The sequence below is a fragment of the Verticillium alfalfae genome, genomic scaffold (assembly GCF_000150825.1).
Source record: "Verticillium alfalfae VaMs.102 supercont1.1 genomic scaffold, whole genome shotgun sequence".
Lineage (NCBI taxonomy): Eukaryota > Fungi > Ascomycota > Sordariomycetes > Glomerellales > Plectosphaerellaceae > Verticillium > Verticillium alfalfae.
This window is the reverse complement of record NW_003315038.1, coordinates 801,111-827,142: the sequence shown is the minus strand read 5'-3', so window position 1 is coordinate 827,142 and position 26,032 is coordinate 801,111. Positions and strand designations below refer to the sequence as shown.

Here is a 26,032-nt window from a genome sequence, read left to right as displayed (position 1 = left end):
CTCGAGGGAGCTGCTCGCTTTTGACTTTGGCGAGGCTCTTGACGGGCTGGACTTCCTCGGCGAAGTCGACGGCGATGAAGAAGAGATCGACGAGAGAAGGAGGAGAGACGACCTCGAGGCTGATCTCGTCAGCGAGATTGCCGCTGCCAGGGAGGCGAGCGCTGCCTTCACGACGAAGCTCAAGAAGAAGCGCAAGGTGCGTAGGAGAGTGGATGAGGTCGTCGTCGATCAGCTAGACGTCAAGACCAAGAAGAGCGGCCACCGACACCGGGGGCCCTCGGACGCCGAACAAGAGGTCGAATCGCGCGACAAGCAGCATCACCGCCGTCACGGCAGCCGTCACAGGAAAAAGCGACACGCCGAGGACGACAAGGAGAGCCGCCCCAGCCCCGGCCCCAGCCGCAGCAACAGCGACCGCTCAATCCTCCGCAAGCAGCCGTCCAACATGTCGTCGACGGCGTCCGAGGTGGAGTGCCACCGCCCTGCCGGCCCGGCCCGCACGCTGTCCAACATCAGCGCCCCCATCATGGACACCACCCAGCAGCCGGTTCTCCTGCAGCCCACGACGTACGACCCCAACCGTCGCCACGCCGCCGACATGGACCCCGACGAGGGCATCTCTTCTGTCCAGCGCAACATTGAGCAAGAGGAAGCCCACCGTGTGCTGGCCGAGGACGCCGCCGCGCGGTCGAGCGCGCTGCAAAAGGCAAAGGAAGCCGTGCTGCTCAAGCTCTCGGCGCAGTTCAGTAGCAGCAGCAAAAAGCACGTGCCCTCCCACGGGCCCGACAGCTGCGCCATGGCGGCGCGTCTCAGGGAGGGCCTGTTCGGCAAGAGCTACGTCAGCGTGCTGCCTGACGCGCGGAGCATGTCGAGCCAGTCGGCACTGGTGCCCCTGATGTTTACGAGGTCATGAATAGTCCGAGCCTGAGTCCGATGCCGTGTTTTTTTGTCGCCCTGTCACAAATGTGTAAACGACCTTCTACCTTCTTTGATCGCTTGTACGGCCTGGGGAGATGGAATGGGTGCGCGGAAAGGGGGTGTTCCCGGAGGGGGGGGGCTTGTCACGATGTTTCTTCTTGCTTCTTCTTTTCAATGAATATATGACGTGACGTTCGCTTTCGCTGACCTTCTCGTGTATTCGTTTCTCATGTGTGTCCATGTCTGTCTGTCATACAAAGACAACCCGATTTCGCCTCTTGCCCCTATCAATCAATATGGCGTGGGTGCCGCTATGGCGATAAATCAGTCCCGGGAAGGCTCATGGCTTGCGTCTCTGCCTCTCTGGAATACGAATATGCGCCACTAGACATTTCAAATCAACGATGCGAGTCTTAGATGGCTATCATGATAATGCGAGCAGCCATACGTGCCAAATGTGGGCATCTGCAGACATTCCATCTCTTTTTGGCCTGATAGCAGCTCACAAGTCCACAGGAGCTAAGCCCTCCGAGGCTACCCTACATCGACTACCCTAGTCTCACACGACGCCTCGTTGCGGCAAACTGAGCAGGGTCAAAGTAGCCCCGTAATGCCTCTGCGGATTCGAACGTGTCCCGGTCAATGAGCTTGGCGAGTTCTAGAATCCCGACTCTGAGCATATCACCTGCAACAGTATCCAGTACGAGGGCGAATGTGCTGTGCTCAACAGGAGAGAATGTGACAGCTGTCAGGTCTCGCCCCTTCAGCCTTGACAAGCTCCCGAACCCGGAATCTGGCAATAGTCGTGCAATAATAGTCGTTTTTTTATCCGTATCATTGGGATGATCCGTTACCGGAACGAACAGAATGGTGACGGGTGATCTGCTGCCCGGGGTATGTCGGAGCTCCTGAAGACAGAAAGCACCGGTCTGGAAGGACCAGCACTCAAGGTGTATGTATCGGCTCCAATTCAGGGAAGACTGTTCGAGACCACTCCCGTCACGGAAGACGCTCCACTCGACGGCTTTCCCGTCAGGTGTCTCTATCCAAACTTCAGCATCAAACTCCTTAGAGACATCCTCTAAGCTAGGAGGGATGATGTGGTAGTACGGATGACCGAATAAACACCGTCCGTTCTGCGATACCCAGGACCAGCTCGGAAATTCCGACAGTCTGGCGAGCCCAGCCTTCCCTGTTCTCGCCTGTAGCTGCCAGTGCAACCCGGCCAGAAATGCTTGCTTTGACGATGCGGCGCTGAGAGGCTCCGTGCCTGAAGCTACAACGGGTATACCCCAGTAGGAGGCACAGCCCTGATTGACTTTCGCCCACCTCGTAAGTACGCCCGTGATAGCGGCAAGCCTGTCGCTCGAGAAACTAAGCTGGCGTTCGCAATAGTTGGAGATGACGGCCCATATTCCATGTGGGTTGTTGATGTGGTTCCATTCTGGCCTCTCCCGATGTTCCAAGCTCCCTTCGTACGCAAGAGGCTGCGTCAGGTGCTCAAAACACATCATATCGTGGGCACTCAAAAGAGACCTCATAGTTGGGAGAAATACAACCTTCTTTCTCGAAAGACAAGTCTCTTTGAAATGTCCAGCCACGAGTAGCCCACTTCGATTTCGATACCTCGTTCAGCTGCCAGTGGTGGCTGAACTTGCCAACCAGATGTCGCTCGCCTATTCTCTTATTGATAGGAATGTGTTGAGTTCGGCTTAGTGTCAAACCTGGCAATCCCGTAGCTAGGATCCTTGGCTCCGACGGCGACAATGGTGAGCTCTGCGTCGCTGTATATCTGATCCATCCTTTCAACCTGGCTCATCTTGTGGATCTGGTCATCTTGCCAGATACAGTAGCGGTCGATCCATACGTATCGGAATCCAAGCTTGACGACAGCGCGCATCGTGTCGAGGATCACGGGGGGTAATCCATCCCGGCAGATTTGGATAATTATACTTTTCTGGAGGAGCACTTCCCCACACGTAACTCAATGCCACATAAGGGTATTTTCTGTTCGGATCCGGTTTGATGATACGTCTTGCCTCACAATCTATCAGTTTCAGCCGTGGCACAGGTTGTAGGTTTCCTCTCGTGCGACAGTTATCGTGCTGGTCCTCGCAAAGCTGGACCCATGAACGCACAAATTTGTAGTCAATCTTTTCCTCCAGAAAACGTCGTCCCTGCATGGGCAGGTCAAGAGGGCGCCGAAGGTCGAGGGACTGATTCGCAACCAGTGATACTAAGGATCCCGGGAAGTCTCGATGGGCGAACCGCACAAACAAAGATGTGCTGCCAAACGACTTGGCCTTGGCCTCATCGTATTGGACCTGGTCCATTATGAGTAGGAAGACTGATGCTGTGGCATTCATGGCATATTGCTCCCTCCTGCTCGTGGCTATATCATAAAGAAGGTCTGATGGGATAGCTAGCAGGACCTTCTTCGTCTCACGTGGGGTATGGCTATTGGGGTTCAGGGGGCGCCCAGCAGCGAGCAAGTGCCCAATGCCACCCACAATCTCGCAAAAGGGACAGCTGGGGACTATGCCTGGCGGGTAATGTGCGACGATTTCTTCTCGAGTGAGACGTCTCCAGGTTGCGGCATGTTGGATATAGTTGTCCCATCTGACAGCCTCGCTCTCGGGCGAGGGAGCTGGCGGTAGGCCTTTGAAACGAGTCGGATCAAAGAGACCCTCGATGTTGAGGTTGGCGCAAATGGGACATAGCCGGTCGTCGGAGAATGACATTGCGTTCGTGGAGCTGGTGTAAGCTGTTTTTAGACCAGATACGTCATTGGGCTCACATAGCTGTAGAGTGAGAAGACGACGAGGAGACATCGTATTGAGGCATTTTGTTTTATGCAAGCAACCATGACCAAGAATGCGCAGTGCGGTGCATCCTGAAACACCCTCCCCGGGGCATGCCTTGAGGACCTTCTGTATGTTGGTCACGGTCGTCCCGACCTTCAGTGAGACTCAGCACGGCGGGTCAGTCAACACCGGTCTCCGCAGCCAGCTTCTGCCGATTGATCAGCTTATAGAAAAATCAAAGACGCCTCTGAGCTGGTACGGCGGCAGCGGTTGCTGTGCATATTCAAACGAAGACAAGCCATCTCGTTCTCACGAAAAGCCCAGAATAGGGCAAATGAGGCATCTGAAAGATCTCACAATAGGCCCGTAAAGAACGGCCTCTGGCCACCATGCCGGATGCCGGCACAGGCCCGTGTGGCGGAAAATACAATCACGCCATGGAGGCTCTGAGTTCGGCAGTAGTGAGGACGGAGGTGGGGGACACAGCCCATCGTCTCGGTGTTGTCCCGGTCGAGAGGGCCACTAACAGCGGCAGGCAGGGACTGGCAAGTTCCGGCGAAGCTGTCAACCACCGGCGCTGGTACCTCGCGCCCTTCAGCTGATGGTCCTGGGCCAACCATGGACAGGATGATCGTGGCGGGGAGGCGGAGACATGGCCGCAAACGGCGATGCAGTGTGCCAGAAGACGGGTTGGACTGACACGGACTCTGAAGCTGGGGGTGGCCTAGAATTTTTGCAGCAAGTGATAACCCCAGAATCAGCCGGCCATGCCACTGCGCACTGCACGAGATACAGAAGACGTTGATTGTGATAAGTGATGGTGGTCCGAGGCGTGGCGACGATCAGACTGGATGCTGGGCTGCTGGGCCCTACTGAGCCGACTGCCACGACGTCGGATGTTCCAGACACGCTAATGCAGTGAACGCTAGTTGCTCAGGCGAGGAATGGAGTGATGGGATTTGATGGCGATGATGGTGTTTGTGAGATGATGTCGTATTGGTGGTGGTGAGGATCTTGATGCTAGCCGTGTCCCAGTGCTACTGTTCGAGACGAGGCTCCAAGTGCAATGGGACGTCAGGTGCCCAAAGTCCAGGTGGTAAGGTGCCAGGGACGGGAAGGCAGGACTGAAGAATACCTAGGTGGAGACTGCCATGCCACAGAGACAAACGCAGACGCAGATGCAGCGGCAGACGGGCAGTCGCGCACGAGGAACACACCTGGAGTGGCAGGGGCGGGGCAGATCCGGGCAGGCAAAACCAAGCAACGGCAGCAGGAACAGCTGACTCATCCGGGGCAATCTCCTCCAGGATGCGAGGCGAAATCACTGGGCGGCGGCAGGCCTGTCGCCCGTGCTGGGTCTGGACCACCTGGGCGACAGGGGCCTCCCGGCTGTGCTGTCTCGCCTGTCTCGCCTGTCTTGCCCATGCCCACTGTTTTCCTCTTCCAGACAGGAGCTTGTCCTCGCTGATCGCTGATCTGCTGGATCGCCCCCATCTTTGTTCCTTCATTCATCCGCATCCACGGTCGAGTGCCCCATTCTGTCATCAACGCCAGTCATCTGTCCATCGTATTCCGCCATTCTCTGGGAAGCGCGTGTTCTGGCCGGGCCCTGGCCTCATAGGTCTCCTCTCCGAACGTTCCGGGAAACCACTACTGGCGTCTCATCGCGATCGCCTCCAAGAGCTTGTGCTAATACGTACAGCCAGCACTACGACTGCCTACGCATCTCCCTGGCTCGCCTGAGGACACCAAAGGAGTGAGTGGCCTATACCCGTCCCCTGTGGCCTTGTCTGACCAGGAGGCCCTTGCTCCGTTGGCCCGCCTCTTTTGCTGTTCCCGTCCCACCCTTCACCTTGCGCTGCTTCAGCTCCACGCGATTTTGTTTTCCTGGCGGATTTCTCGCCTCGCCTTGTGCCCACGCTTCGTTCTGTCCACGTCCCTTTCTGGTGTCAACCTTGACTATCAATTAGTTGGGCGTGGCTGCTGTCCATCTCGGGGTCCGTCTGTCGTGTACTCGTCCACGAACACGTCAGTTCAGTCTCTCCCTCGCGCCCTGGCGCCCCATCAATCCCAATCCCAGTGCTCGTCCTCCCGCAGCCGCTATTTTCTCCTTCCGCAGATCTGACATGGGTGCTAATCCCCTTTAGCTCTTTCCACCCAAAAGGTCTCTCGCTCACGCCGTCCTCCCGCCGTCCGCCGCTGGCTTTCGGTTCTTTTCTTCCTCTTCCTCTCGATACGTCCCTTTTCTTGGCTCGGAAGACCCCTCTCCAAACTTGGTCTCTTGCCTCTCTTGCCCTCTTGCCTCTCGTCCGCATTCGCCTCTCAGCCGTCACGCTTCAACGGTCCTTACAGTCAGCTCTTTACAGTCCCCCACCACCCTCTCCCTTCAACCTGCGCCTCACGATACCACCACGGACACCACCCCCGACACTCTCTCGCCGCGCCCTCGTCCTCACCAGCATCGCCTCTCGACATCAGCGATTGTCCACCTCCCAACTTCGTAGCCTGCCTCTCCATCTTGCGCCCTCGCGCAATATTCTTTTGTCGATTGGCACAGTAGCGTTGCGCATTCATTCGACCTTCACCCCACCGATATTTTGACGCGCGAATCTTGCGATTGGCAGCGATAGAGCTGAACGCGACTGACATCAGCTGCGACGCTTTCCCCAGCAGTTCACATCCCATTCTCCTCAAAGTATTCAAACAGCGTGTGAACGTTCCGGCGTACGATGACTGCGAAACTGGGCCACCGTCTCACCCCAACTTCATAACCCGGCAAGATGGGCGTCCGGATCGCGATACGGGAACAACTGGCACTGCTTGTCGTCCTGGCCGTCCTTGTGGCCTTGATGATATTGTCAGTGCCCGTTTGGATCTATGTCAACAGCTTCGTCATCGATGTCGAGAGCAACCAGCTCGCCCTGACGGCCTCGCTGAAGGCCTCGCGCATTTCCAGCGAGCTTGAGTTGGTCCAGACTAACTGCCTCACAATATCCTCGCGGCTGTTGATCCAGCGCTCTATTTACGACTTTTACAACGGCAATCAGACAGAGCAAAATTGGGAAATAGCCAAAGCCGACCTCGAGAGTGCTCTCTCCGTCGGCTCGCTCAGTGGCCTTCTGCAAGGCCGCATCTACTCACGAAACTCGACCGGCAATAACTACGGACTTGTCAATGTCACGGGTGCCCGCGTCAATGAGACCCCGATCGAACTGCCCTACCGTGGGCCCGACAACCAGCCTGTGTTCCTCAGCGACACGGAGGAGGGATACCCTCCAGAGCTCTATCCTAATATCACCTACATCGATCTTGGTCGTCCCAGCCAGGTTCGACCAGGGGAGCGTGCCTACATCGCCGAAGCATTTCAAGGTGTTCGCATTTCTACGAACGGCGGCTTACTGCTTGGGCCGCTTATCCTCAACGAGACTTTTGCTCTCATGTCCATCTCTGTGCCGATTCGAGACCAGCGAGAGAATAACTTTGTGATTGGATACATTACGCTAGTCTTCACGTCGATATCGCTGCTCGAAGTCGGCAAGTCTCGGGAAGGGTTGGGCGATACGGGTGTCGTATTGGTGGTCGGTCCTACGAGCCCGACCAACCGGTTCGACATTACAAACCCTGTCAGCAACGCTACCTTCCTCCCTGACAGAGACAGGTTCGGGGACACACCTGTGCAGTTCATCTTGCCGCCTCAACCCGTCGACGGTCAGGCCGACCGACACAGCGATCGTAGATATTTGGATGGCAACAACATGGAACCTTTTGCCATCGAAAAGTTCCCTGCCGTACTCGACTCCTTCTCCAAGCGCTTCGACACGGTCAACAATGCCAGCTCTATGCTCTCGACGCACAATGAACAGAACGTTCCCGTCGCTGTTGGTTTTGCACGGACTAACACGCCTCTTGTTAACTGGACCGTTGTCGTCGAGCAAGCAAAGTCAGAGACAGATGCGCCCATTTCGACACTTCGCAACATCATCTTGGGGTGTGTCTTTGGCACCGCCGGTTTGTTTATTATCTTTATTTTCCCTTGCGCCCACCTCAGCGTGATGCCCATTCGCAGGCTCAAGGCTGCCACCGAGAAGACCGTGGCGCCTCCTGGCTATGAGGATGGCTATTATGACTGCGACGACGACGACAGCCCGGGGTCCGGTGCCATCTCTTCACGTTCGCAGAGGTCCAAAAGGGATGGTCTCGCAGTGGCTCTCCTCAAGCTGGTGGGATACAAACCAAAAGAAAAGTCGCCTTCCGAGCACGAACGCGAATCGACGCGCAGAAGTTTCAAGATACCTGGCAAAGTCGATGATCGCAAGCACTTCATCTCAGACGAGCTCACCGAGTTGACGCAGACTTTCAACGACATGAGCGACGAACTGGTAAAGCAATACTCATCACTTGATCAAAAGGTCGCGGAACGAACCAGAGAACTTGAGATCAGCAGAAGGCAGCTGAGGCTGCCAACGAGAGCAAGACGCTATTCATTGCCAACATCTCACACGAGCTCAAGACGCCCCTGAACGGCATTTTGGGCATGTGCGCCGTCAGCATGGAGGAGACAGACATCACCAGGATAAAGCAAAGCCTGAAGACGCTGTACAAGTCAGGCGACCTACTGCTCCATCTCCTAGAGGATCTCCTCAGTTTCTCCAAGAACCAAATTGGCCAGCAACTAGCCCTTGAAGAAAGGGAGTTCAGATTGGCTGATATCAGAACGCAAGTGCTGTCCATTTTCGACAAACAGGTGCGGGAAGGCCGTATCGCCCTCTCTGTTGATTTCCTGAGTTCCGAGGTCGTCGAGATCAATCCTGGCGTGGACAGGACCAGTGCAGAGAAGAAGCTACCCGCCCTTGGTCCCCACGGCATGGGACGACTCAAAGACATGTGTCTTTGGGGCGATCAACACCGAATTTTGCAAGTTCTCATCAACCTCGTCAGCAACAGTCTCAAGTTTACACCAGCGGAAGGCCGGGTAGAAGTGAGAATCAGGTGCATAGGCGAGGTGGAAACCCCGGTTGGCGGCGACGACAGTCGCACATCGTCCTTCTCCAAAGACTCGAGACGATTCGGTAGATCGCGTCACAGGCTGAACTCGAGCTCGGTCCACTCGGCCAGCTCCAAGGCGGGCTCTACATCATCGCAACAAATCCAGAATGCTAGTTACAAGGGCACAGCACTTACGATCAATCCTGCTGATCCGAAGGCCACACCGCATGTTCAGATACGAGAACGGTCGCCCACACCACCGCCCCCGGGCGCCAAGCAATTCATGTTCGAATTCGAGGTTGAGGATACCGGCCCTGGTATTCCAGAGAACATGCAGCAGAGGGTCTTCGAGCCTTTCGTGCAGGGCGACCTGGGCCTAAGCAAGAAATTTGGCGGCACCGGTCTTGGTTTGAGTATTTGTCATCAGCTGGCGACCCTCATGGGAGGTTCCATCTCTTTGAGGAGCACCGTTGGAGTAGGCACAACGTTCACGATGCAGATTCCCCTCAAGTATGTGAGGGACAGGTAAGATGCACACGTTCATCTGTTGGGGGCGGGAATAGAAACTAACACGTGACCCTACAGAGCGTCCAGCACTGCATCTAGCAGCATCAAGTCAAGGCCACCTAGCCTAGATCTCATCGACGGAGGTATAGACAGCCCCCAAAGGAAGAGCGTAACTGGCAGCTTGACCGCACCAGGTGACGACATGGATCCGATTCAGCCCGGTCAGGAGACGACGAGACTTGTGGGTTTGCGACAACCTTTCTTCCCAGCATCTCCGACACCGAAGCCGACCAGCAACACGAAAGATCAGATGGATGCCATTAAGCGCGCCATCGCGAATAAAAACGGCAAGGGCAAACTGCGAGTCTTGGTCGCCGACGACAACTCGACCAATATCGAGGTCGTCAGTAAGATGTTGAAGCTAGAAGATGTCTACGACGTGACGATCGCCAAAGACGGCCAGGAAGCGTACGACCTGGTCAAGGCCAATATGGACGAAAACCTCCGTTTTGATGTGATCTTTATGGACGTCCAGATGCCTAACCTTGACGGTCTGCAGTCAACCAAACTCATTCGCAAAATGGGTTACAAGGCGCCCATTGTGGCGCTGACGGCGTTCTCGGAGGCCAGCAATGTGAAGGAGTGCATGGACAGTGGTATGGATGAGTTCTTGAGCAAGCCGATCCGGCGTCCAGCGCTCAAGCAGGTGCTCATGAAGTTCGCCACCATTCCCGAAGAAGAGGCAGAAACGTCAAGCTTGACGAGGAAAACGACGCCGGAAGACGTCATCCGGGAAAAACCAGTGGCACATGAGGCTCCGACAAACGGAGCCGCGACCACGCCAAAAGATCCGGAGAAGGTGAACGGGGCACCAAGGTGACCCCGCGCTCTCACTATGTAATACACCTACTTGACAGAGAGCACCGCCGACCAAGGATGCAGCAATACTTGGGTGTCGGCGTTTGGATCCTCTGTCCATTATTCCCCTTACCCCCGTTCGTTTTTGTAGATATCGCAGGTTCTGCCCGGATCCGACGCCGGCATCAGGAAGGGCATCGGAAACAAAATGGGACATGTGCTCAGGGAGGAGTCACTCATTTGTAGGAGCACAGGGTTGCGAGCAGAGATATCCAGTCACGAATGTCTTTTACTTTGTCCTTTCCATTTATGAAAATCTCAGCACCGGGAGTTTGGCTTTGGCATTGGAACATGCTCGAATTATATACGCGCCATGATGACGGGGTTGGGGACCACCCCTGACGTGTGCACATAGTAGTCTGGCCGGCAAGGCATATGTTAATTGAGGCCGTATGACGGGCTTCTGAAACGTCACCAATGATACTATGAGTGTCTTTTTTTTTTGGTTCAACTTGATCTACTTCACAGGTGTGCCTTGAAAGGACAATGTCATCAATCCGCTGTCAATCCTACCAACGGATTGAAGCAAATACTGCGACACGTATGATACGATATGGGCCATAGGAGACTACAAAGAAACAGGCAGCGTTCGTTACAGTCGGAGTCAATCTGACAGTGTGATGATCAGTCGCGAGTTTTGGCCAACCCGACATGGCTCGACTTTGAGGCCAGCGCATGGCTCTCGGCCACCGCGAGCCCGTCATAGCTTTCCATCTCCCAACGTCGGGCCTGAATATCACGCTCCGCCGAGCCCTGGGTGCGGAGGTACGTGACCCGCCCTCTGGCGACCCAGAACAGAAAGGAAACGAGCAGCATGACGCCAAAGACGACGATGGCGTAGTTCATGTCGGTGGCCGAGGGGTTGGGCGAGCTGGGGAAGAAGAAAAAGACGGTCGTGATGGCGCAGTAGACGAGCGACACCCAATTGGCGACGGGGCCGAGCCGGCCAAGGGAGAAGTCCCCCGGCGGCAGCTTGTCGCGGCCGACGAAGAGCAGGACGGAAATGGGAATGGCGTACGAGATGGTCAGGGCGATGGTGCTGACGGCGAGCACGGCCTCAAGGACCGTCGACGCGAAGGTGTAGAGCACGCCGATGAGGCAGACGATGAAGCACTGCAGCCAGAGGGCGCGCGCGGGTACCTTCCAGGTCGGGTCCACGTGGGAGAAGTACGAACCCCAGGGAGGCCGCCGTCGCGGGCGAAACCCCAGGTCAGCCGCGACGCCGAGGTCATGACGCTGATGCCCTGGCCGAAGCCGTTCACGATAAAGAGGGCGACGAGCACGGTGCCTGCTGTTCGGCCTAGGGCATCTTCGAGGACCTGGATGAAGGGGAAGCCAGTGGGTGTGTTGAGGACCGTGTCGAAGTCTTGGATGCTGAACAGCGTGGCCAACATGAAGATGAACCCCGAGGCTGCGCCACAGATGACGGCGAGATACATGGCTTTAGGGGCGTCACGACGGGGCGACGGCATCTCCTCAACCATGTGGATGACGGCGTCGAAAGCGGTAAGACCTATCTGGCGTCAGAAAAGGGGGCAAGTTCAAGCTGCAAGGTGCCGCTGGAAGTTGGGAGCCGGGAGGACACACCATATGCTGACTGGATAAGACCGACAAACCATGTCACTCCATCGGACCAGCCAGTCGTATTTGTCCAACCTCCCAGGACGAAGGATGCTGGCTGGAATTCCAAGTCTGGTTTCGTCCCAACCGAGATGAGTAGTGCCATACTGATGACGGCGAAGAGAGCGACGAAGCCAACGCCGACTCCATTGTTAAAGTAAGGAAGCGTCTTGTCGCTACGGCATGCAATCAGGTTGAAGCCGTTGAAGAATAGAGTGATGCCAATGTACACCAGGAAGAGGGTCCAGCCACGGGTCGCCCACGGCCAGTCAACATCGAAAATGACCTTCATGCTGAGGAGAAGCTCGGTCATGAAGGCATTCTGCGACGCCGTCAGGGCCCACCAGCCGAACGTGTTCGTCCAGGCGCACATGTAGGAAAGCAGCCTCCCAGAGGGCGTGTCCCAGAGGCGAGAGACCCAGTACGCCTGCCCCAACGCAGTGGGCATGCTACTGCACATCTCGCCCAAAGACACGGCGATGCAAACGTTGCAGAAGAGAACGAGGAGGAGGCCCCAGAAGATGCTGACGGGACCTCCAGTTTCGAGGGCGGCGGACAGGTTCTGCGCAAAGACGGCCCAGGTTCCGAGAACGCAAAAGGCCATGGCAAGCATGCTCACGAGGCTGAATTTCCGGGTGAGCAGCTGCTCGTGGCCCAAGGCAGCCAGATCCTGAGCATCAACATCGCCTCGTGCTATGCGACCTTCCGCTTTGGCTGAGCCTGCGGCGTCGACTTCCATGTTGAGAGCTTCGAATGGTGTTATATTGTTAAAAAGATGTATCAAGAATGAGTGAGTAAGTTGTATGGAGAAGGAGGCCCAGGGGAACCGGCTCTAAGGTCAGACACAGATCTGACACTCTTCTCCTTCTCGCCTGGCACTGACTACTTCATGTATGAAGAGACAGCCGACGCAGCAGCACCCTCCCAGACGACGGCGTGTGTACCTGCTATCAAGAAGGCATTGCTACCCCTCAGCTACCCCTATCCGTGATAACCATCTCGAGGATCGCGATAAGGCGCCAGCTCCCAGGATGACATTTGCGGAGTTCCAGCCCATCATCGGTCATCGCGGGGCGTCCTTAGCCCATGCATGGTCATGTCCGGCAGATAAGTGATGTGTGGGGAAGCGTCCACGCGATGGCCGTTGGCCTCTCAGCTACCAGACTTGCCGATCGCTCAAAGCGGAAACATAGCCGCAACATACGCCCAGTCGGAAGATCGCTAGGCCCATGTTGGCAATTTTCTTGCAGGGCCTTTAAGACAGCTGTGTCCCTGTATTCCGCAGACAGCGTAACACAGAGCTGGTGTGGGAGATAAGTAGATTCGAATCGGGGAATTAACGAGCATGACGATGTTCAGGCACATGTCCAGGCAACTTGGCCACGACCGCCCGCCGGCGTGAGCCTCGACGGAACAAGTTCGTCGATGTGCTGCTATATATTGCGAAAGGCAACAGGTCAAAGATGAGGGAGATGGATTTTGGGGCATCGTGTCATTCGGAATTTTCGGTTTCAACATTACAGCCTGGGATATGACTATCTCTACCCTTCTGAAGCTGCTTCTAGCAGCGTCTTCGTTCTTTGGTCCCGGTTCTGCTTCGTCCCATAAGCCTGCCGATACTGTCTTCCGCAATGGCTCAATTTATTCGATTGACAGACGCTCCTCCAAGCACGAAGCCATGGCCATTACAGATGGCTTGATCACGTTCCTGGGCAGCGACGGGTGCGTGAGACCATTCATCGGACCCGAGACGGCTGTCTTTGACCTCGAAGGCCGCATGGCCATGCCCGGTCTGGTTGATGCCCACATGCATCCCATCTCTGGCGGCGCGGCATTACTCAAATGCAATCTGAACTACCAGCCGCTGGGTCTCAACGCCGTACTCGACCATATCCAGAGTTGCATCGACGGGGAGCCTGAGAAGAGCGATGAAGACTGGTTAGAGGTCCTGTCTATGGACTGGTACACGCTTGCTGAAGAGGCCGGGCCCATCACCAGCAAGACCCTAGACGTTCTCAAAACACAAAGGCCCATCGTTGCAACGTCGGCTGACCGCCACATCTTCTGGGTCAACACCGCTGCGTTGAAGGTCTCCGACATTACGGCTTCAACACAGAACCCTCCCGGCGGCGTCATCGAGCGTCTGCCAGGGAGCCTGGAACCGTCAGGCATCCTCCAGGACGCTGCCAGCGGCCTGCTAGCCGGCCCCGCCCCGGCGACTTTGCAGGAAGATGTCGAGTCCGCCAGGGCAGCTCTGAAGCTTCTTCGAGAGCAAGGCGTAACCACCTTCCAGGAGGCAGCGTCCAGCGCAAGGACGGCGGCTGTGTTCGAGGCCGTCAAGAACGAAGGCGGCCTGAGCGCACGCGGCTTCTTCGACCATCTCATCAGCGCGCCCAACTCCACGGCTGAGGTCGCGGCCCTCGTGGAGGAGGTCGTCAACGCCACCACCCAACTCAACGACCCCGCCGATCTAGGCCCAGAACCCTCCCTCAAGTGACACGCTGTCAAGATTTTCGTCGACGGTATCATCATGTACCCGGCCAACACCGGTGCCCTTATCGAACCGTACTTCCTTCCCGTGGGTAACACATCAGTGTGGGCACCAAACTCGGAAAAGTGGCCCGAGCCGTATTGGTCGACTGAAATCCTCGCCGCGGTTCTCGAAGGCCTGATTCTCCATGGTATTGATGCACAAATTCACGTTGACGGCGACATGGCTGTGCGAACAGCCCTTGATGCTCTGCAAGACTTCCGCGACAAGCACGGCGACGTGTACGACTACAGAGTCGGCCTGGCCCACAACGAGGTAACGGACCCGAGCGACTGGCCGCGGTTCGCGGAACTCAAGGCGGACCCGATCATGAGCTTCCAGTGGGCGCAGGCCAGTTCGGTGTGGATGCCCAATGGCCTCAAAAACATGGGCCCGGTTCGTTCCAACTATCTCGAGGCGTGGGGAGATATTGCCAAGTTTGGCACGCGCATCATCTACGGAAGCGACTGGCCGGTACGTGAAATTGCTTTCCAGGGATGAGGCGCTAGGTTACTGACGTCTCACCAAGATTGATCCGCTCGACGAATGGCTCGCTGTGAAGGTCGGCGTCACCCGGTCCGGTGACCCTACGAACCCCAATTCTCCAGCCTCCCAGGGTGCTCCATACGACGGGCCGGGCATTCCAGGCCTGTCCCTCTCGCGAGAGGAGGCTATTCGTTCCATCACCATCGAGAGCTCTCGCTTCCTCAGGGCGGACGAGCATATTGGCTCGCTTGAGGTGGGCAAGCTCGCCGACGTCATAGTCCTGCAGGCCAACTACTTTGAAGTGCCCGACGAGGAGATTGCGCGCCAAAAGACGCTGTTGACCATGCTGGGCGGCGAGGTAGTGTACATCGCGGAGGGCGTGAACTTTGCGAATGGGGTGGTGCCCAAGTTCCCCAACAACGGTACGCTGGACCGCAGGATGGAGGAAAGGACTGTTGGCGGGCTCCAGGGCCGGCTTCTGTCCCAGGCAGGTCGGGAAGCCGTCCAGCGTCTTTCCGTCCGCAAGGAGTGCGATCACGGGGCGGCACAGCTGCACAAACACATTCTTTGATTTTTTACTGTGTTCCGTCTGGGATATGTAGAATTGCAAATACGAGAGTTTGCCGTCTAATAGTATATGAAAAGATGACGATCGTTCACAACACGGGCCATGATGTGTCCGTCATTTCCATGCTGACGTTGACGATCATAACGCACGAGGGTTCTCGTCTGCTGTAGCAGTGTCCACAGACAGCCAAAAGTTCATCGGCGCCATGACCGACCGAGTCTATGGATTGAGCGATATATGTAGGAGTCTCTCATATGAGTGTCAAGACCTCATTCGAAGTACTGGACACTTCACCCGGGGGACTCGAGACCTGATAGCTGGCGAAGAGGTTGTTGATTTCAGATCTACTGGGGAGGAAATGAGCACATACACACACGACTGGAATCTCCAGGTCGGCTCAGTTTTAGTGAGATTTCTCGTTCTGCTTCTTCTATCTCTCGTTAGATCTATATTCAGCCTTCGAGGTTCAGTCACGGTTTGATGAAGATCACTAGCTACCCAGCCCTGAAGACATGGTGCAATACATGGGGCCTGCCTCATAGGTGTAGACATTACAACCATGCTGCAACCTAGGTGGTTAGGCGATTTGGCGCGTTAGTGGCGCAGCGTCCTTCACCAGCCGTGCCATCAGATGAGCTCTTGTAAGGTTTCGATACTCTGATGATCATCAGACCAGCAGGCGAACTACTCGTGACGAAGCGTGCCGTAGAAGGCAAAGCACCCGCTCAACAGCCCGCGTCCCGTCAATGACGAGACGGCTCAGACGGCTCAGGCGGATCACCTCCAGCTTGATGTACCTTCGGCTGCTCTCAAAGTAAAAGCCAACTCCGACATCACCCTCCTGCCTTGGGACCTGTCCCACGTTCCCCGCGCCCCGCGCCCCGCGCCCCGCGTCGTTTGGCGCGTCATGTCCCTATCAGCCCCCCCAGTACCGGACCGTGCATGCGTGCGGTTAAATTTCCCGTTTTGTCCTAGAGCGCGGTGATGGGCAACGATGCCGGATCGGGCAATTTTCCCAACATGGCTGGCCGCGGGTTCCGCCTTGGGCTCTCCCCCGGAGGTTTGGTATCGGCGTGCTTTACGTAAAGTCCGGGACTGGTCCTCGGCTGTTGATTCCAAGACCATGATCCTTTGTCGGAATATGAATAAATCGTCCAGTCGAGTAGGACATGAAGTCTGCAATTCGATTTTGGGAAATCTAGAGATCAAAGTGATACACTTGACATTCACAGAACCATCAGTTTTCGGGCCGCTCAAGACATGGCTCACTCGGTACCACATCCCTTGTCTCCTCTCACGGGAGAGGAGACAAACCGGGCAAGTGACCTTATATTGCAATCGTCGCCAAAAGAGGTTATTCAGTTCCGCATGATCTACCGCCAGGAGCCGAAAAAGGCCGACCTCACCGCGTTCCTGAGCCTCGAGCACTCGGGGGTCCTTTGCGGCCCCGACTCTCCCGCGGCCGCCGCGTCTCGCAGCAGTGCACTACGTCCGGGCTCACCAGGCGGCGGACCGAAAGGCGGACGAGATCGAAGCGGTCGTCGACCTGGATCGCGGCCTCGTCGTCAAGAAAGACGTCGTGGGAACAGAGTATCTGGCCGGACTCAGCACGTAAGATCTCCCTGAACCCCCCATCTGGAGCAGAGAGCTCTCGCTAACGAGAATTCAGATGGGAGTTCGACATTCTCGTCGAAAAATGCAAGGAGTCTAGCGTGCTCAGCGAAAGAGTGGCGCAGTTTGCGCTTCCAGAAGGCTTCGAAGTCGTCATCGAGCCGTGGCCGTACGGAGGCATGGACCAGCCGGGCGGCGTGCGCAGGTACTTCCAGGGTCTCGTGTATGCCGTCGACACGCGGTCCGGAAATCCCGACTCTAACTTTTACGCATTCCCTCTGCCCATCATCCCGGTCATGGACTTTGAGAAGCGCGAAATTGTCCGCATTGACGAGCTCGCGACAGGCGGGGCCGGCGACGATCTTGTGCCCGCAGCTCCGCGGACGGGCGCCATCCTCGACCACTGCGCTCCGGCTGAGTATGTCCCCGAGCTGTTGCCCGGGGGGACTCGCAGGGACCTCAAACCGCTCAGCGTCGTTCAGCCCGAGGGCCCGAGTTTCTCGATCAAGGATGAGAGTCTTGTTGAGTGGCAGAAGTGGCGGTTCAGGGTCAGCTTCAACCCTCGCGAGGGTGCCGTCATTCACGATGTCTACTACGATGATCGGAGCGTGTTGTATCGCCTCTCGATCAGTGAAATGGTAAGCCAGTCTGGTCTTCCGGTATCCGGTATTAGATGAGACCCGACTGACGACGATTCCAGACCGTGCCATATGCCGATCCTCGGCCGCCGTTTCACCGGAAGCAGGCTTTTGACTTTGGTGACGGCGGCATCGGGCATGCCGTCAACAATCTGACTTTGGGTTGCGACTGCCTGGGAGTCATCAAGGTACAACTCACAGAAGGCTGTGGAATATTGTTGCATCGCTAATGATGAACAGTACTTTGACGGTGTGTTGTGTACCCCCGAGGGAAAAGCGGAAAAGACACCCCGTGTCATCTGCCTGCACGAGCAAGACAACGGTATCGGCTGGAAGCACACAAACTGGCGTACCGGCCGCGCCGTATCAACACGCCGCCGAGAGCTGGTAGTACAGTTCATTATCACGCTGGCGAATTATGAGTACATCTTCAACGTGAGGCATCTCAACAGCTGGGATATGCGGGACATGCCGCTGACAAAATGCTAGTACAAATTCGACCAAGCCGGCGCCATCAACGTCGAGACGCGAGCGACGGGCATCGTGTCGGTGGTCAACATTGATGCCGGGAAGACGGCGCCCTGGGGTACTGTGGTGAACCCGGGAGCTCTGGCTCAGAACCACCAGCACATCTTCTGCGTTCGTATAGATCCCGCCATCGACGGCCATGAGAACACCGTCGTCCAGAACGAGTCTCTACCTGCGGGGATGGATGCGCGCACCAACCCACATGGCAATCTGTACGAGGTTAGGGATACGCCGTTACTTACCTCGGTTGGCGTCGACGCGTGTCCGGAGAACAACCGCATCTTCAAGATCCAGAACCTTGCTAAAAAGAATCCCATCTCTGGGCGCCCGTCGGCTACAAGATTAACCCACCGCCAACCCAAAAGGTCCTTGCCAACCCCGGCAGCACGCAGGCGCACCGATGCCTGTTCGCGCAGCACCACCTCTGGGTCACCAAGTACCGTGACGGCGAACTCTACGCCGCCGGAGAGTACCCTCTATCCAGCAAGCGGGAGGCAGGCGGCGTCGCCGACATGGTAGCGCGCAATGACGATCTTTTGCAGCAGGATGTGGTGTTGTGGAGCTGTTTCGGCCTCACACACAATCCCAGGGTCGAAGACTGGCCTGTTATGTGAGTCCATCTTGGTCAAGTAGTCTCCTGCCCGTGAGTACAACACTGACGTCAATAGGCCCGTTGAAATCATGGAACTGCACATCTCGCCCGTAGACTTCTTCACGGCAAATCCCGCCATCGACGTTCCTAGCGGGAAGGATACGACTTCAGAGCTCACAAGTGGCTGTTGTACTCGGCCGAAGCTGTAAGGTCTACTTGTAAATCAGGAGAAATAGGGTGGTGAAAAATGCATAAATGGCGCTGGGCATAAATGTCATTGGTTTGAGCGGACTACCTGTACAACACGCGCAGTATCATAGATGGCCACAGGAACAACTACATCAGACAACTGATTCGATACCGTGGCTCCACTGCGACATGTCAGACATCAAAGCTCCCAGACTGTACGGGCTGACAAGCACTCACCTTTCCTCACCCAGTGCGGCCACGGGAGCCCTGGCTCGAGATCTCTGATGTCCCAAATTTGACGGAGCGCGCCGACGAGGTCACCCCGAACATAGGTCACGCCGCCAGGATTGCGAAGCCTCTGAACAATGGCATCCCTCATCATCTGCTCCATAGCCTCACAGCCGGCGATGAACAGAGGGAACACGATAGCGAAAGAGACCCGCGAGTCGACGGGTATCTTGGAGATCTCATCGACGACAATCTGGGTTTGCCGGCGGATAAATGGCGCCGTGGGTGGGAGGCCGTGAATCCGAGCGTAGAGGAGGACGGCCCCCGCGGCGTACATGGACTCATTGAGTGCAAGAATGGCTGCAGGGTCTGCGCTGCCCAAGGCTGACCGCGATACGTTGATGTCGCGGTCTCGAGCCTGCAGCAGCATGTCTTCTGCTTCCGAGACGTGAGCAGGCCAGGAGGGATCGGGCTGGATATCTCCATCCTCGAGCTCCAGCTGCAGGAGTTGCGTCTCCAGTAGAAGGCCTATCCTGAGCAAAGGATTGACGAGACGCGGAGAGAAAGAGTATATTGGATGACTGACCCAGCGCTCGAAGGCCCGCGAGTAATTCCGTTGAATTTCGTTCTCGCTCATTTCAATCATACCGCAGATGTGCCCTCCAAGCGGGCTGGCGGGCTGCTGCAGGGAGCACAGGGTGGACACGACACTCCATCGGAACTCTGTCAGGGGAACTTCAGGGAAAGATGTGGTGGCGTTGGTTGTAGACTTGGGTCGCATCAGGTATTGGCTGACAAGCAGGGAGGCGACACGCAGATAGTCGTGTGGCTCGGTGCCGTACCAGTGCAGCAGTGTCGCGGCGCTGATCATGGACAGGAGGCCGCTGTCGTCCGCGTCTCGTGACATTTGCGCGCTCAAAGCCAGCGCCGCCTCTGAACTGGTGAAACCTTTGGTCGCCTCAAAGTCGGATCGGCCATGGCGAAGCTGGTACTGCGACGCTGCGAAACAGAAGATGGCGCCGCGGAGTGCATCGTTCGAGAGCGCCATGCGTGGCAGGGTTGTGATGTAGGGGTGTTGGAAGTCATACAGGTGCCCGACGTCTTCCCAATCGACACACAAAAAGTCGGCTTCAGCGATGCTCAGGAAGTACTGCCAGAGGAAGCGCCGCTCCGACGAGGCCAGCATGTCAGGAGGCCAAGGCATGGGGCAGTAGAGGTGACGAGGGACAAACTCGGCCGACAACTCAAAGGTGGAGCTGGGGCTAGCATCCATGTTTCTCAGACTGTCGAGTAGCGCTGCTGCGTCTGGGTACATGTCATTCCGTGTTGCAATTTCTAGAACATCGTCATCAAAGGCTGGCATGATCAAGGATGAGGGAGATGTGCTGTTGATGGCCTCGGTAAGGTCGGGGCCAGTGGCAACACCACCCGTGAACGTGAGCTGGCCGGGGCTCGTAAAGATGGGCATTGGACACTCGTCTCGGGGAAGAGGAGCGCCATGGTCGTTGCTGCCATTGAAGGCCTCTGCTGCGGGATGTGGCACCAGGGCATTCGGGAGAGCCGCGACGATGCCCGTTGCGATCTCAGCGTTCGAGTCGGCAGCCCAGAAATCCAGGTCTCGTGAAGCCCCTGGCGATGACTGGGAGGCTCCAGAGTCTGACGCCGACCGAGCAGTCGACGTGCCTGACAGAAGACTTGACGGCAGGGTTTGCAGCTCTGGCTGCGAGGGTGCTGGCCGTGGGAGTGGCTTCTTAGGCACCGGGCGCCTCAAGTGCCTCGAATCAAAGACTGCCGGCGTCGAAATCTTGAACGTCTGAAGCTCGCACTCCTGCCCGTGCTTGGCACACTGTGTGCATTGCGGCTGTTTGTGATCACACTAGGTAGGCAGATGATCCATCAGCTTCTCCATCAAGTGCAGTGCATACCGTAGGAGGAGGGACGGCGCTCACCCTCCGTTTGCTCCGGGCGCACTGCAAACATGCACCCCTTTGTCTTCCCTTTGGCATGAGGGGACCAGGTCCTGACTGCCGACGCAGCGGGGACGGATTTCCAGTGTGCGGAAGCTACGCTGCACGATCTACGCATACGCGGGGAAGGACTGCTGCTATATGGACCTCCCGTGCTGGTGGCGCCTGCCTCCTGCCCATGGATTGACCGGCCCGGTGTTGGAAATGGTGTTCGTTAGTCATCAGCTCTCTGTTTGGTTTGTGCCCGAAGTACCGAGCTATTGCACTTCACCTTTCGTGATAGCTATACCCAGCACGTACATAGGACCGTGAACTTCGTGAGAACAATGCCATTTCGTGTGCAGCCAGATCCTGGCGAACCGTACTAATCACAAAGTCGAACAAGAGTCAATACAAAAAAACACGGCTGATCCCCACCCCTTTGCGCATAACAAAACTGAACGCCTGGAAACGCCTCCATACGCCGCGCAGTCACAGCATCCGACCGCGCGTGATCCTGCTCCAGACACCGCCGTGACCTGCCGCTGCCCCGCCCCGAGGCCATGCCAGGGAGAATGGGTGTCGACCCCGCTTGCCAGACTCCCAATATCTACCGTTTCCCCTCCACGCGCATTCTAACCCGGCCCTGCCGAGTCCTTCGTCCTTCGCGACGATGCAGTTGGAAACCCCCCCCTAGGATTCCGGCCAGCGCCACCTGGCAAAGAAATAGGGTATCATTTTCATAGCATCGTATCGCGGAGACTTCGCCGTCTCATGTCGTCCAACCAAGTCCCTAGTAAAGGAAATAAAACCCCAGCCAGTTGATGGAGGGCGTTCGAAAAAGTAAAAAAAAAAAAAAAAAAAAAAAAAAAAGGGTCAGACTGATGGCAGCTGTGGAAACGATGGGATAAAAGAGAAACCGAAACCAGCGAGCATCAAGCTTGCCCGCGCACACACGTTAGCAGAGGAGGACCCTACATGGGCTGCGAAATCGGGGCTACTAGATCTCCATGTGCGCCACGACCTCCTCTGACATTTCGCGCATGGGACCCTTGCCGCTACTCGAGTCGTCTTCATCGTCTTCGTCGTAGTAATAGTTGCCGTCGCCATAGTCGTCTTCTGAAAATGGGACGAGGTCACCGTCTGCCCCGCGGTTCCAGTTGAAGCCGTCGCTCTGTTCGTCATCATCGTCGTGGCGCACGACCCTGGCATCACGATCGCCCAGCCAGTACTTGGCCCGCTTGTTGCCCATTGAAGTGTCGACAAAATGGTTGCTCAAAGGCCTCTTGCTGCGAAGACCGTCGGTTGCCGGCATGCTGGCTCGCAGAACTGGTGATTGCGACGAGACTACGGGGACAACGCGCACGTAGAGGTAGGCGACACGCTTCAACGCCCGGTTGAAGAAGAAGTAGTGACTTGCCCAAATGGCGGATTCCTCCTCCTCAAACGGGTCGGTCTCGGGTTGGTAGGAAAAGACGGTGCACTCATTAAGTCGCATTTCTTTGTTGATCATGGCCCAACAGTGGGGCCCCCAGACTGAGTCCGTAAGCGATGAAGAGTTGATGTCGCTCGGTCGGACATCTGGATGTGGTCGGACGTTCTGCAGGATGGAGTCGAGATTGCCGATGACGCGCCGTAGGTTCTTCTCCCGCTTAAAGTCACCTGGCATCAGAACATTAGAGAAGTCGTAGTGTTGATGGCTGGCGTTCAGTGTCGCGATGAGGTAGGCAAAGGTACGACGGCTGGACAGCTCGGAAAGGGGACCGAACGCGCTCGAGTGCGAGAACAGCTGCATATTTGGAGAAGTTGCCATCATGGCTTCGCGGTCGGGCGGTGACAGACTGGCGCCGAGCTTCAGCAGCGCTTCGTGTTGTGATGTCAGGTCATCGTTGATTGTCTTGAAGAGTTTCTTATCGGCGCCGGTGGATTTGGTGGTATATAGGTCGCATCCACCCGTGACATTGCAGTCTGGTGTATTGAAGTTCAGGGCGCTCGCGACCGTATCGAAGTCGCGGATCGGTAGGTACTGGAAGCGGGCGTCAGTATTGAGGGGTGCGAGCAGGCAAATGATCCTCGACGGGAATAGCGCCCCGCGCAACACACCTTCATGCTGGGCTTGTGATGGCCGAAGCGACTACAAGATGAGCGCGATGTGAGCCGATGGAGTTGATGGAAGAGCACGAAGCGGATGGACGGTGGGGTGGTGGTGGCTGTTATCGTCGTCGCGTAGGAAGTCGGGTGATGTCAGACAAGGTCAGGCCAAGTGGAGTGTCGCGATGCGCCGGATGGGGGCGGAGCCGATGCCGGTCTGGCGCAATAGCGTGGATGGGTTGTCTTCCGTGCGGTGTGTTGAGACGAGAGCTGATGATGGACGTCAGGTCAGGGCGATGATGAATGAATGCCGGGCAGCTTATATGGTAACAAAGCGAAGAGGAGGCGTAAAGCTTATTCGTGTCGAAACCATGCGCAGCCCTGGTGCTGAAGGTACTAAGTAGGCGAAAGGGCCAAAAGGGTAGAGTGGCAGATGTGAAGCAGCTGTTGTACCTTTGGCCTGTGAGGATAAGAGGCGCCTAGAAAAGGGGAAGTGTACAGTGGCGGTTGAGCATATCGCATGCGCAGCCGCGGAAACTGGGATCGAGGCGTCAAGGCGAAGCCTACTTGCCTTTGGTGACAGAGTGCCGGCAGATGGGAGAGATGGAGGGGGGAGATGATGATGGAATCTGAACGGTCGCAGGGTGTTGGGGACCAAGATAAGGCCCAAACAGACGACTTGACCGCACCGCTGACACTGGCTGGGTAGGCAAGGCAGGTGTGCAGGCTGGGCTGGCTGCTGGCTACCTTACGTTACCGATAGCTGATTGCCGTGCCATGGACGTGCCAGCAGCTGTTGCGTAGGCTTCCGGGTGCGGCTGCAGCACTGTCATGGGTACGCGGGGGAGGGACTCGCGTTGTCGGACAGGGAAGGGATAGGGGGATGGGTCCTGCCAATCCACTTTGACGAGCGGGTCCGCCAATGGCGCGGGGCATTGAGGATGAGTGACCCCCTTTGACCAGTCGGATAGCCAGGTTGGAGTAGGTGGGTGCGTTCCTTTGGCCAGGGGCGTCCCACGACCACAGGCTAATGATGTTACTGCCAGGCGTAGCTCGGGTTCTTGAGGAGCTGCTAATCTGTTTCCGACGTTCGTCCTGGTGTGTGTGCGTGTGTGTGTATGTGTGCTGGTGAGAGGAGGACAGATGGGGTCAGTCAGGCTGGGTGAGAGGGGATAGGGTGCAGCAACATTCGATCGCTGCTTAGACGGGACGCGGGAGGAAACGAGAGACGAATGGGACTGTCCGCTGGAGCCACGGGCGGTGACCAAAGCACGACGAACCTGTCGAAAACTGACCGGTGGATAGCTGTGAAGCAATAACTAGGTAATGGCAGGTCCAAAGCGGAGCGCGTTTCGTAAGGCAAGGCAAGTTGGTATCGTATATTGGGGTGACCATGACACATGCCATGTCGCAGCAGCCCACCCATCCATCCCTCGCCCGCAGTCTGCCTGTCTCTCTTCTTTCGTGAGGCATGTGTGCTGACCTGGGACTAAAAAAGGGATGCAATGAGCTGTCCGGCATGGTGGAGCTGCGGCTCGAGCGACATGTCGCCTCTGGTGACGAGCCGCTGCTGCCACCAACGCCTGCGACGTGTTCTTTCTCTTGGTTCTGATAGAGGGCGGTTGTCCGCCCTCCAAGATCTATGCACATATTTCCAACCCCAACGGAGCCGTTCCTTCTCGGCCATATCGTCGGTTGGTGTCCCAAACGGACGTCGTTCTTCGACTCTGCCCCTGCTGCTGCCTCTTGCTTCTGTCGTTCGGTCTGCTGTCGTCCATGTCGTTGATCACGTTGGCTGTTGGCCGGGTTGTTCGGGTGCCTCAGATCAAGCCTGCTTCTTTGAGCGCATGCTCGACCTCTTGCGAATCCTGTGAGACCATGGTCGAGTCCATTAGCCAAGAAACCGTCACCACGCGACGTGCCGTTCATCCTCCATCGGGTGACGTCCTGCGAGCAACCCCCAAGGCACAACTCTGGGCAGGTGCGGGGACGTAGACGGGTGAGGACAACTGAAGAGGCCTCAAAGAATCTTGGTAACCTCGTCCTCAACCTGGGTGGCGGGGGCACAGGGTCAGCTCTGACGCCAGGCCAGCAGCGAGGGGTGCCACACGAAGCTAGACGGCCACATACCTCCATATCTTCGAGTGCATCCTGCTGCGAAATGCATCGCAGCACGTTCTTCTTGCTGCTCTCCTGCAGCTCGCCGGCCAGCAGCAGCTCATCGAGGATGTAATAGGCCTTGGTGAAGGAAAAGATGATGTCGAGTTCGCACACGTTGCCGTAGTACTTGTCCATTTGTTCAACGTAGCGGTGGATCACCTCGAGCGTGATGAGTTCGTTGTCGTCCGAGTCGGCGCCGGCGATGAAGAAGAGCGAGGCATATCGGCGGTAGACGATTTTGGAGTCTGCGTGCCGAGTGTCAGATTTCGGGGGTGCACCACTTGTTGACGTTGGCTGGTGACGAGGACCGACCTTTGTACTCGAGAAAGTTGCACATGCGAGTGCGACGCGCCAGGACCAGCTGGGAGACATCTTTGACGATCTTGGCCTTCTCCTTGGGCGAGAGGGTAGTGAACCATTTGGCCAGACGCTGATGATTCCCTTGTCAGCACAAGGCGCCATGGCTTCGAGAACGGGGTTGTGTGATGCTTTAGCTAGATGAACATACGACTTTGCCCTGTCTGGACAGGAGGATCAAGTATCTGTGTCGTCTCTTAGCCAGGATGCCCGGTCAGGTCGCCTCGTCGGCTGCCGCGCGCGAGCGAGAGAGGGTAGGCCATACTGGATCGCCATGATGTAGACGATGTGTTGCACACCACCCTGCACCTTGTGACGTGAGGGGTAGGTCGGAAGGTGGAAAGAAAACCGCTGG

The 26,032-nt window shown here is 56.7% G+C and overlaps 10 protein-coding genes across 10 annotated transcripts in view; 4 read left to right on the top strand and 6 right to left on the bottom strand.

Moving 5' to 3' along the window:
* The window catches only part of VDBG_00273 (conserved hypothetical protein), a gene marked incomplete at both ends in the record, with an annotated part of 2,373 nt that extends 1,460 nt beyond the window's left edge, over window positions 1-913 (top strand). Inside the window, one exon of the mRNA XM_003008546.1 lies at window positions 35-913. Within this exon, the coding sequence (XP_003008592.1) occupies window positions 35-913 (879 nt within the window). The remainder of the gene's footprint in view (window positions 1-34) is intronic.
* A 553-nt stretch (window positions 914-1,466) lies between these two features.
* Window positions 1,467-2,459, bottom strand: VDBG_00272 (conserved hypothetical protein; the record flags this gene model as incomplete). Its single annotated transcript, XM_003008545.1, has 1 exon — window positions 1,467-2,459. One exon carries the CDS (start codon window positions 2,457-2,459, stop codon window positions 1,467-1,469), a length of 993 nt encoding a protein of 330 aa, XP_003008591.1.
* A 143-nt stretch (window positions 2,460-2,602) lies between these two features.
* On the bottom strand, window positions 2,603-3,659 carry VDBG_00271 (conserved hypothetical protein; the record flags this gene model as incomplete). Its single annotated transcript, XM_003008544.1, has 2 exons — window positions 2,603-2,875; window positions 3,057-3,659. The coding sequence occupies 2 exons, from the start codon at window positions 3,657-3,659 to the stop codon at window positions 2,603-2,605; spliced, it is 876 nt and encodes a 291-aa protein (XP_003008590.1).
* Window positions 3,660-6,502: 2,843 nt separating this feature from the next.
* VDBG_00270 (osmosensing histidine protein kinase SLN1) lies at window positions 6,503-10,582 on the top strand (the record flags this gene model as incomplete). Its single annotated transcript, XM_003008543.1, has 3 exons — window positions 6,503-8,101; window positions 8,233-9,233; window positions 9,294-10,582. 3 exons carry the CDS (start codon window positions 6,503-6,505, stop codon window positions 10,093-10,095), a joined length of 3,402 nt encoding a protein of 1,133 aa, XP_003008589.1.
* Window positions 10,583-10,757: 175 nt separating this feature from the next.
* Window positions 10,758-12,492, bottom strand: VDBG_00269 (choline transport protein; the record flags this gene model as incomplete). Its single annotated transcript, XM_003008542.1, has 3 exons — window positions 10,758-11,246; window positions 11,309-11,646; window positions 11,721-12,492. The coding sequence occupies 3 exons, from the start codon at window positions 12,490-12,492 to the stop codon at window positions 10,758-10,760; spliced, it is 1,599 nt and encodes a 532-aa protein (XP_003008588.1).
* Window positions 12,493-13,098: 606 nt separating this feature from the next.
* On the top strand, window positions 13,099-15,340 carry VDBG_00268 (amidohydrolase; the record flags this gene model as incomplete). Its single annotated transcript, XM_003008541.1, has 4 exons — window positions 13,099-13,151; window positions 13,203-14,187; window positions 14,263-14,757; window positions 14,813-15,340. 4 exons carry the CDS (start codon window positions 13,099-13,101, stop codon window positions 15,338-15,340), a joined length of 2,061 nt encoding a protein of 686 aa, XP_003008587.1.
* Window positions 15,341-16,597: 1,257 nt separating this feature from the next.
* On the top strand, window positions 16,598-18,728 carry VDBG_00267 (copper amine oxidase; the record flags this gene model as incomplete). Its single annotated transcript, XM_003008540.1, has 6 exons — window positions 16,598-16,948; window positions 17,014-17,586; window positions 17,649-17,774; window positions 17,827-18,021; window positions 18,076-18,333; window positions 18,480-18,728. 6 exons carry the CDS (start codon window positions 16,598-16,600, stop codon window positions 18,726-18,728), a joined length of 1,752 nt encoding a protein of 583 aa, XP_003008586.1.
* Window positions 18,729-19,094: 366 nt separating this feature from the next.
* On the bottom strand, window positions 19,095-21,129 carry VDBG_00266 (predicted protein; the record flags this gene model as incomplete). Its single annotated transcript, XM_003008539.1, has 2 exons — window positions 19,095-20,984; window positions 21,049-21,129. 2 exons carry the CDS (start codon window positions 21,127-21,129, stop codon window positions 19,095-19,097), a joined length of 1,971 nt encoding a protein of 656 aa, XP_003008585.1.
* A 940-nt stretch (window positions 21,130-22,069) lies between these two features.
* Window positions 22,070-23,178, bottom strand: VDBG_00265 (mitogen-activated protein kinase MAF1; the record flags this gene model as incomplete). The annotated part of the gene is made up of 2 exons (XM_003008538.1): window positions 22,070-23,095; window positions 23,173-23,178. 2 exons carry the CDS (start codon window positions 23,176-23,178, stop codon window positions 22,070-22,072), a joined length of 1,032 nt encoding a protein of 343 aa, XP_003008584.1.
* A 1,802-nt stretch (window positions 23,179-24,980) lies between these two features.
* On the bottom strand, window positions 24,981-25,953 carry VDBG_00264 (AP-1 complex subunit sigma-1; the record flags this gene model as incomplete). Its single annotated transcript, XM_003008537.1, has 4 exons — window positions 24,981-25,028; window positions 25,291-25,692; window positions 25,829-25,841; window positions 25,943-25,953. The coding sequence occupies 4 exons, from the start codon at window positions 25,951-25,953 to the stop codon at window positions 24,981-24,983; spliced, it is 474 nt and encodes a 157-aa protein (XP_003008583.1).
* Between the last annotated feature and the right edge of the window lie 79 nt (window positions 25,954-26,032).